Raw genomic sequence first — 10,466 nt, forward strand, 5'->3', positions numbered from 1 at the left:
GTTTTTCTGCATTTGCGGTTTCCTCATTAACAAAACTTCTGGTGTCTGTGTTATTTCTTTTCCGCATTATATTTGTTTATACAATTGAAATATCACAGGTTGTGCATAAGTTCATTCAATTGTGAATCCAACCTTTGGTTGTTGATTAAATTGATTGACACTTGGATATTGGTTTTTGATACCATCTAAGTTGTTTCTTATATTAATCAGGCTCACGGATTTCTATCTGTTTGATTTGCTGATTACATTAAGAATACTTTTCTTAAGATTGAGTCTGACTGTCTAGTTGATTCTCTTGAAAGTATATTGGAGTTAGTCCATACATATTGCTAAGCGAAATATTGGGTGTGGTTGTTAGACCCCCGCTTTTTCAATAAGATCCTCTTCGTCTTCTTTATCAACAATTTCTTTCACAGCTTGTTTGTACCGAACTGCAAATTCATTGAGATTGGTTTTTGACGACATAAATGATTTGAAAAAAGCATTTACACCTTCACTGCGACCTGTTGTGTTCATACCCGCATAAAATGTATTTCTATAGTAGACATGTACCGAAGATTCTCGAATCTCATATAAATTCTTAAGCCACTCATTGTTACTTATATCAAACGCAACAATCATCTTTTCCCACCTTTCTTCGAACTCATGTATTTTGTAAGTACGATGGATACATATTTTCATATCACCCTTGAACTTTGACTTCTTAAAATAAATATGTGCTATTTTTTCTGGAGAATTTTTCTTTATGTGCCAAAGGCATAAACAGTGGCGTGTGTTTGGAAAAACCTTCTTTATAGCATCGGCCATTGCAGAATCTTGATCACTTATGATGGCTGACAGATGTTGCTCTCCCATAGCTTCAAGCCAGATAATGAACAACCATGAAAATGTAGGTTCAATATCATCTTGTAAAAGGGCACAACCAAACCGGATAGTTTTATAATGGTGATTCACCTCCGTAAATGGTGCAAATGGCATCTCATATTTATTTGTCCGATATGTGGTGTCAAAGAAAACTACCTTACCAAATTGTTGATATGACAAACGTGATCGCGCATCTACCCAGAAAAAATTCACATCTCTACCATGCTCATCAACTTGAACTCTATAGAAGAATTGAGGATTCTCATTTTGTTTCCTGTGCAAATAATCAATAACAGATTGGACATCACCAACTTCTAAGTTTTTATGCCTAACATTGCGCAAGTGATTCCAACAATCCCTTTTGTTAAACCCAATGATTTGACCCGCAAGGATTGTAGATACTTTTCCAACTTCAAGAATTTCCCTACTGAATTTTTCATCCATACCTTTCGCTTCTTCTGACACGCACTTGTTGGACCGCATACGCATTCTTTTTCGTGGTGACGCAAATTTGTGATTGTGATCATCTGAAAATGTCTTCACCACCCATACGTTATTTTTTTCGTTAAGAAGGACTTGCATCTTTGCTGTGCACCCACATTGTATAATATTGCAACTTCTGTATTTTTTGTCCAGTCCTTCTATATTGTTCATTTTCACTTTGTTCCCCTCCCGAGAGCAAATCATGTAAACGGTTGTCACTTTTCCCACACCTATGCGAGTTTTTTTTTTTGATCGAACACGAATTGTAAAACCATTTCATCGTCCATATTTTATATAATACTCCCTGGCTTGTTCATGACTGCCAAATTTCATCCCTTCCTACGGTGTTCCCATATTACTCTTTTTGTTTGGAGTTAAAGGATCATGGCAGGGCCGGCCCCATAAGGGAATCAGGGAAAGGCCCACTTTGGGGCAGCAAGGCCCATGGGGCAGCAAAAGACTGGTTTGATGTTAGGGGTATTCACAAAAACTTATTATAGTTAGGGACTTATTGAAGAATCCACATAAATAGTTTGGGCAGATGTTTCAATTAATATAAATATTTAGGGACTTAAGGATGAAACTTCGTTAAACCCATCAAAAATTTTGGAGTTTTTAACAAGACTCTTTTTTTCTTTTTTGTTTTTTCTTGGAACCTAAAGCGAAAGGAGAAAGGTGAATCTCTGTCCTCTTGTATTGTATGAGTCTTTAAATCATTGATTGAGAAATTTCAACAATTATTTAGGACTTAGATTTATTGAGGGTGTTCAATTCGTTAAATTTGGTGTGTTTTTTTGTTTTATTTTAAATTGTTAAACCTTTGAAAGATTAGAATTTAGGATTTTTAAGTTTTGGGGGTTTAGATATAATTGTAATTTAGCTTTTGGTGGTTTGAAATACGGTCTGCACCATGATTATGCTAGATTTTTTTTACTGAATTTCAAAAAACATAGTTTTGGGGGAGTTCAATTTATTAGGTTTACACTGAACTTTTAGATTAGGCAAAAAAAAAAAAAAATTGGGGACGGGGGGCATAACTTTGTTCTTGTGCTTCAGGGCAAAAGAAATTCAGGAACGGCCCTGATCATGGTCGGGTATTGTATTTTCTAATCCTGAAATCAAAGAATATAGTTGTTACTGTACATATGCTATGCTATTTTAATGCTACAAAAGAAAAGAAATAAAAATAAGGACAAACACATAAACCCTTCCCTAATGAGTAATGACTTACTAACCAGACCCCCTCAAACATTAAAATCAAAACAAAAAAAGATGCCAGAGAGATGAACTGGGCTATCAGGTGCCTTAGCCTCTCACACTAATGCAGTAATACCTTCTGTATGAACAAAACTAGGATTTAATGAACTACATGTAGAAATCATTCAAAATCACGTAATCAGATCCATAACCACCTACTGTCAAATTTTCTTGTACGATAATTTAAACAAAGTTGTCATCCAAATTAAAACTTAATATAGTACTTCCTCCGTTATTTTTTAATAGGCCATTTTTTTTTTTTGAGAAAATTAAGAAAATTAAGAGAACTAATTATTGAAAGTGGTCCTCTAGACACTTGTCAATAAAAGAAGTGAAGTGAAATGGTCCCCATGATACTTGTCAGCCAAAGAAATAAGTGAAATGGTCCACATAACAATTGTCATCAAAAGAAGTTAAAAGAAAAGTGGTCCCAAAAAATTAAAATAACATTTGACTTTCCCAATTAGGAAACTGGTCTATTTTTTTGAAATATTTATTTATAGAAACTAGCCTATTAAAAAGTAACGAAGGGTGTATAGTGTACTAGTAGAAGATAACGTAGCTTCCATTTAGATTGTATACATATTATGATTCGCAACTCGATATTGTTTTGGAGAACTTCGTTTCCTGATCAGAAAAAAAAATAGTAGGAGAAAGAGAACGAAGCTGAAAAAAAATCTCATAACTGATCACGATTAAAATGAAAATATACACGATATATTACTTTTCCTTTTATTAAGGTTTAGTTTTTGGCTCGGCTACAACGAAGCCGAATAGGAAAAAGGGAAGTAGTTTTTGGCCGCATCAGCATAATTATGGGTCACTAGATTTTTCTCATCTAATGGTCCAAAAATTTGTTACAAAAGTTTGTCAAATGAGTTTGTTACAAGATCCAGACCCATACAACATCACAGAAGATGAATGCATTTGTCATAATTATGTTTATTTTACCCAAGATTGTATCGATGGTGCACAACTACATGGTAACACCATGTGGTAAAACATATTTCGTAAATATGAAGAGCAAACCATGAACATCAATTGTCGTTGCAAAAGGGTTGGCAGAACACTTCATTATGATCAATAGGGAAGTCGCCACTTATGTTGGATTGATAATGCAAGCCGAGAGTGGCCGGGAAGGTGGTCTTGTGGATTGTGATGTTTAAAGACAAGTTCGTACATAATGTCTGCGAAAAAATGGCAAAAATTTCGTTTTCGAAAGTTGTTATCATATTTTGAAGGTGTTGAACAAATTTCACTTACGTTGGATTGATAAATGCTTTTCTAATCTATTTTCCATTTTCTTTTTTTTTTTTTTTTTTTGTAAAGAAATGAAATCGGTTGATTTACCCGTATCCACTCGGCTCACCCACCGACCCGCGGGTGATAGATTGGACGTGAAAGCAAATCTAACACCCCCATTTTGATGGACTGGATTTGGAGGCACCAAATCCGCGGGTTCCTTTTCAAGTCTTCTAGTCTAGGTTATAATAACACTGCGTCAATTTAACGTTCAGATCAATTTTAACAATCTGTTATCGTCCTTAAAACCTTCAGTAACTTTACGTTTCAGTAATCAGATTTCATCAGGTATTTTCCTCCGCTTCCTGTATACTTTCGATTTTTTCTTTTTTTTCAAGTCTCTGATTCTTCTTTTCTATTTTCTTGGGTTTTCTTTGATATAATCTATTCGTTACCCTTAATGTTTTCTAGGGTTTCTGAAAAGGTTTTGTGGATACCGTAAAGAATGAGGCCTGTTTTCTGTGGAAACTTTGACTTCGAAACTCGTCAGTCTGATTTGGAGCGTCTGTTCTCTGAGTATGGAGAAGTCGAGCGTGTTGACATAAAGTCTGGTAAAGTTCTTCTTTCTTCTTTCATCGATAAAATTTTGATTCACATATAAAGATGTTTACGATAATGAATTACTTATATTTTTTTGATTTGGACTTGACCTAATATCTTCAGTTTTGAAACCCTAGTCTATGTTTGTTGGTTGATTTGTAGTTTCGTGCACACTCACGAGCGCCCACATGACTATGTTCGACTAAGTGCACGAGGTTGGTTGTCTGGCTTTAAGTTTAGATGGCCCCACCAAAGATAGTACCATAGGTCTAGTGTTTGAGTGCTCAAGTGATTTAGGGTAGTCATTATATCAAGTTTTCCCTGGCTCGTTTGTTTCATTGGTGCGTTGGGTTTAGCCATAAAAGCATTCTTTGTCGTTTTTGTCGAATCGAAATCATTGCGACAAACACATTTCTATACTGCATCCGTAGCTTCAGGGTTGGGGATAATCAGAATTTGTGGGAGTTCGACATATGGCTACATAATGTTGTATGTGACAACATATATGTTCATCGGGGAGGTTAAAAACTAACTGACAGCGACATAACCTGCACTGCAGAAGAAAAGATATTTAAATGTTTGTTTTGACGCAGGGATTACAGCTGAGCTCCTTCCTGGGCTCACCAACATGTATGCGAAATCCCCTCAATGGCAAACAAAACATTCCTCTTTGCCTACTCATCAGACTCACAAATGACATAATCCTGCATGTTATTCATTCGAGCATCTGAAACTCACACCGTTACTGCAGATTTATGAGTGAATGGTCGTAGATGGACTGGCCGTGCTATGCTTACTATGAACTGTCGGAACTGTTGAATCAAACATGCCATGACTACTTCTCCTACTCTGCATAGACCGATCTGTCAAATCAATCACGCAATGCCACGCCATGCCATGCCTACTTCTCCTTCTCTACATAGAACGGGTCTATCAAACCAGACATGCAATGGCATGCCTACTACTCCATGGATCTTTATTGGATCAATCACATCTCATTTGTTTCTCGACTTAACACTTTCTGTTTAAATCACAAAACATGCTCAGCAGTGGATTCCGGTCTATGAATTTAAAATTTTATGCCATCAGAATGTTTTATGTCATCATGCAAGGCCTCTCCATTTTTTACATCCTTATGTTCACCGGCCTTCCCCTGTTTGCAGGTGTTGTATTCTTTTGTTATTGTAATGGTAAAAGAAAACATGAATTGGCTGTTTTACAAAAAGTCAGCCCTCGAATATATAAAACTTAAAGTTCCTTTAGTGTCTGCTCATTCTAATTCCAGTTTTACTCTAGGGTTTGCGTTTGTTTATTTTGTTGACGAGCGTGATGCTAGAGATGCAATCCGTTACCTTGATAACACACTGTTTGGCCACAGCAGACGCAGGCTCTCTGTAGAGTGGGCAAAGGTAATTGTACTGCTTTACATACTTATCATTATAAAAAAAAAATTGTTTTGTTTTTTTGCTTTTGAATTCCTCCATTTAATCTGTCACATCTTCAGCAGGGAGGGCGTGGTTCTCGCCTTCGTGAAGGGTCAAGGGTTATGGCTAACCACAGGCCTACTAAGACGCTATTTGTCATTAACTTTGACCCCACTGATACAAGGATTCGAGATATTGAAAGGCATTTTGAACCATTTGGAAAAGTTTTACATGTGAGGATCCGAAGAAACTTTGCGTTTGTGCAGTTTGAGACTCAGGAACAGGCGACAAAAGCACTCGAATGTACTCATATGAGGTCAGTGGTCAGTGGTTATGATAGTATCATCAACCCCTTAATTCTTTACTTTATTTTCCCCAAAGAATGTAAATCTTCTTTTTTGCTTTATATACATTTAATCATATATTTTTGTTTCCAAAATATACAGCAAAATCTTAGATAGAGTGGTCTTGGTTGAATATGCTTTAAGGGACGATGGTGAGCGAGATGATAGGCATGACAGCCCTAGAAGAGGTTATAGCCCACGTGGACATTCCAGAAGTCCAGTTCTTCGTACCAGCCGCCCCAGTCCTGATTATGGACGATCCAGAAGTCCAGTGCTTCAGAGGGGCCGACCCAGTCCTGATTATGGGCGTGCTCGTAGTCCAGTCTATGATAGATACAGCGGGGCATACTACAGGGACAGGAGCCCAGATTATGGTAGACATCCAAGGTAAATAATGATAAAGATTAGTAGTATTTAAGGTTTTGACTTTTGATAGTGCAGATATCTGAAACTGTTTTTCTAATATTATAATCCATTTCGTGTCTTTCTTCTCTTTTACATTTGCAGGCGCGGCCTGAGCCGCAGTCGAAGCCGCTCGCCAGTTCGCCGGTGAAGTTCTTGAAAAGGGATTATTTGCACAATTGTCGGCGTTTCTCTTATACAATTCCTGCAGTTTAAAGTAGACGTTGCTCGAGTCTTACAGTAGGTAGTTCTAATAGAAGGAAGGTACTGAATATGAAGAAGTCTGTTAACTTCATCCAAGGTACTGACTATGAAGAAGTCTGTTTACTTCATCTGGTAATATATATGTATAGGTTTAAGCTTTGTCGTATTTTGTTATTATCTATATAGGGTGGAGAGAGAGAGCAGTAGTTCTTGGAACTCATGACCTTTGTCTAGTTAGTTTGGTGGTTATGTGGTTAAATGGGCTGATCATACAGCCTTTGGAATTTTTTATTGCATAAACTAGTAGTAGCGTTATGATCTATGTGGTTAAATGGGCTGATCATCTGAGAAATGGAATTAGTATTATAATTATTTTTTTTCCCGGCATGCTATCATTTCGAATTTTTGGTTGTACTTGTACTTATTTAAAAGGTTGCTACAGGGTTTACCTAATTCCATGTGGGGTTACCAATACCAAGCAAAAACCTGCATTTAATCATATGCAGTTTGGTGAACGCCAAGGAATTTGGGGTAAGGGCAAGTGTTTTTATTTGGAGTCTTGTAACTGTAAGAGGAATCCTTTGTTGAGCTACCAGTTATTGGCTAATTTGTTGGAATTCTGTTAGTTTGATTATGTCTCAGTATTGGAACATTCCATCACTGATGTTTTGATGGTCAGACCTACATTATGACTGCCTCATTCTCCCTTTGGTTGAGGTTACTCATTTTATATCATTTACCGGATCCTTGGGCTGTGTGGTATAAATCGTAATCTGTCTTGCTTTTTGAGTGACGGTCAGTCTCATGCTTTTTTGTTGTGTGTGGAATCAAGATGGATATCCATTATTATGTAAGTTCTAGTTAAATGTACAACGAAGGATTTTCTTAATATGAAGAAAGCTAATGTAAGTTGAGGAGTCTGTTGTAGAGTTGGCATGTCTGAACAGGTTTCTGGTCTTTTGCTTGCCTTTGTTCTTTTTAGTCCACAGGGGAAGCCATTGAAGAAATTCACTTATGGGACTGTTATTGGAGAAATAGTTTCCTCTCCCACTTTACTTCAAAATTCAAAGAAACTATAGAAAATTCCATCAGCATGAGAGTCCGTTTCCACAACGAAAAGTCTTGACATTGTTAAAAGTCATAACTCGTGGTACCAGTTCAACCACAACATTCGTTCGTCAAGAAACAAACACAGAAAAGCACCGTGGATTCATGGTGGAAATATGACCAAAGTTTTACGCCACAAAGTAGTTAACTATCTACAAGATTATTTCATACAAATACAAATTACTAGTAATTAACTTAATAATCAAATACAAGTAAGAGATACCTAAATTAAAGTAGTAGTAGCAGTAGTAGAAGCAGATGTTTGCTTAAGTTCTTCCTTTATGGCTTTATCAAGCCAAATTTCAGCATCCTCCATCATACCAGGACTAAGTCTAACCATTAAGATACAAAATTCATTTTCATTTAGAGCGCCATCACCATCAAGATCGCCTTCTCTTACCATTTCTTCAGCATCTTCTTTACTCATTTCTTCTATTCCTAAATACTTGGAATTCTTTCTTAAACTTTCTGATGTTATTAACCCTCTTCCTGGATCAGCTAGAACCCTAAATCCACCACATAATTCTGTTACAAAGCCTTCTACGTCTAGCTTCTCTGCCATTACTGGTAGTAAATCTTCATAATTAGTCATACTTTCGTTATCTCCCATATTTCTTTCTATTTTTGATTTATTGAAATTGAACCACAAACACAAAGACATGAGAAGTTTCTGTAGTGGACTAAACACTAAATAAGGTGGTTACCTTTATAAACAATTAATGAAAAAGGGTAGGCCTTCTTTTTGTCCTCGAGAGGGTATAGATAGGGTAACACGAGGAGGTGTGCTGTATCGGTACTACTGATATAATCCTGACCATCAGATAGTTTTAACCTTTTCTTCTACTATTATTTATTTTTGGGTACATTTTAGATTAGTGGGTGCTGAGTCTGCTATGGTGACAGTAAACCGTGATAGGGCCCCTGGACCTAGTCGTCTCTGAATGATGCAATTTATGAATGTTTAATCATTTTTGAGTAAAAAATCCGTCCCTCCAAATGAAGCCTCTTAGAATTCTATCGTTGAAAATGTGCTACACGAATTCACCCATATTGATAGGATGTGATGAATTCTATCAATTTTCATGCGAATTTGCTAAATAATTTCACTTCTCTTCCTATTTGCATAGCATCTATCCGAACTCTAAAACTCTTCCTATTTGCATAGCATTTATCTGAACTCTAAATCTAGAATAATGGTGAATTCGTTTCTAAAACGATAAATTTTACCTGAATAACCATCAACCACTACCGGAAAAAACATAAGGAAGGTAATAATTTTGATCAACTACAAATGATCTCCAACTTTCCTTCATGGTGGGCCCACTCGATTAAAATTTAGATCGTGAGGAACATTAACTGTCAATAGCATTACAAACTATCAAACTTGATGCTGCTACAAGGAGTGGATAGCACTTCGTCACAATTATCCTTTCCTCTTGAACCATCTAAAAAATAATAATCAGATTTCTAGGAAGGTGGGTTTTGAACCAAATTTTGTGGAGGAGTAGTTGTTGGCATCATAATGATTTTGCTTGTAATTGTTTTGTTATTCAGTTCGTCTTTGTTATTAGAGGTTCCAAGAAGCTTCGTTATGGACCCGTCACTTTCCTATCAATCAATCTTTTTCTGGATTCCTATTTGGTTGTTCTCCGTCTTTTGTCATCAAATTCTAGCCGTTCAACTAAACATACAACTAGATGACCGCTGCCAGCGGATCGACCGAAGAAATTGACGTGAAAGTATTAGTTTTCCTGATACAGTGTGGAAGTATCATTTTTTCTGAAACAAGATGAAAGTATCATTTTTCCTGACACAGAGTGAAAATATCACTTTTCCTGAAACGAAAATCACCCGATGCATAAACCAAAATATGACTACATAATGTGTTATGCATTCTTTACGGTGGTTTGCATAATGACGAAAATTGTGCCTAAAGTGAAAGTTTCACTTTTCTTAAAACAGATGGAGTACATTTTTTTAGAAAAGGCTATTATTGAGGCGTCACATCCCATTAAAGGGGCGTCACCTAATAGGACAAAAATGGGTCACCCGTAAGTAATTTCAAAAACCGCTTATCTCAAATAATTGTGTAATGACCAAACAACCCTTATTTATTTAGTTAATTTTAATTAAATTTAATTATTATCTAATTAAATTAAGAAGATGAATTTTGATATATATTTGTAAATTCTGGGACAAAGTTTATGTGGGAAAAAAACCAGAGAGAAGAGGAAAAAGAAAAATTGGAGATTTTTTTCAAAACCTAAATTGTTTGATTCACTCAACAAAAATGGATGAAACAAGTTACAAATTCGAGGTGGGTGAATCTTTGTATGATAGAGAAAACAAGTTTTACATTCCTCATGTTGAAGACCAAGAGATTGATGATTTGTTAGATGGTAGAGAGGGTTTAACACAAAGTGATGATGAATCTCCACCAATTGAAGAAATAAATCAACAAAGTGAAGAACCAATGGTTGAAAATCAACAGGTACACCTCTAAACTATCTCCCATGGGTTCAATTTCGTTGAAAACTAG

General features: G+C 36.2%; 3 protein-coding genes across 8 annotated transcripts; 1 reads left to right on the forward strand and 2 right to left on the reverse strand.

Moving 5' to 3' along the window:
* Positions 1–354: 354 nt before the first annotated feature.
* LOC113294806 (protein FAR1-RELATED SEQUENCE 5-like) lies at positions 355–1,353 on the reverse strand. The gene has a single exon (XM_026543183.1). The coding sequence runs from the start codon at positions 1,351–1,353 to the stop codon at positions 355–357; it is 999 nt and encodes a 332-aa protein (XP_026398968.1).
* A 2,690-nt stretch (positions 1,354–4,043) lies between these two features.
* LOC113297706 (serine/arginine-rich splicing factor RS31-like) lies at positions 4,044–7,391 on the forward strand. 6 transcript variants are annotated; one of them, XR_003333618.1, is made up of 7 exons: positions 4,321–4,457; positions 5,040–5,609; positions 5,743–5,855; positions 5,954–6,186; positions 6,317–6,601; positions 6,722–6,917; positions 7,263–7,391. XR_003333618.1 is itself a non-coding variant. In XM_026546274.1 (6 exons), exons 2-6 carry the CDS (start codon positions 4,352–4,354, stop codon positions 6,765–6,767), a joined length of 783 nt encoding a protein of 260 aa, XP_026402059.1. In that variant the 5' UTR covers positions 4,044–4,194; positions 4,318–4,351; the 3' UTR covers positions 6,768–7,205. The 6 variants fall into 6 exon arrangements, 5 of the variants coding, with proteins under 5 accessions (XP_026402059.1, XP_026402057.1, XP_026402054.1 ...); XM_026546274.1 differs by lacking the exons at positions 5,040–5,609; positions 7,263–7,391 and adding an exon at positions 4,044–4,194 and having other exon boundaries at positions 4,318–4,457; positions 6,722–7,205; XM_026546272.1 differs by lacking the exon at positions 7,263–7,391 and having other exon boundaries at positions 4,319–4,457; positions 5,198–5,609; positions 6,722–7,205.
* A 603-nt stretch (positions 7,392–7,994) lies between these two features.
* Positions 7,995–8,623, reverse strand: LOC113297707 (calcium-binding protein KIC-like). Its single transcript, XM_026546275.1, has one exon. It carries the CDS (start codon positions 8,586–8,588, stop codon positions 8,151–8,153), a length of 438 nt encoding a protein of 145 aa, XP_026402060.1. The 5' UTR covers positions 8,589–8,623; the 3' UTR covers positions 7,995–8,150.
* Between the last annotated feature and the right edge of the window lie 1,843 nt (positions 8,624–10,466).

Source organism: Papaver somniferum, chromosome 7, assembly GCF_003573695.1.
Source record: "Papaver somniferum cultivar HN1 chromosome 7, ASM357369v1, whole genome shotgun sequence".
In the NCBI taxonomy this organism is placed as follows: Eukaryota; Viridiplantae; Streptophyta; class Magnoliopsida; order Ranunculales; family Papaveraceae; genus Papaver; species Papaver somniferum.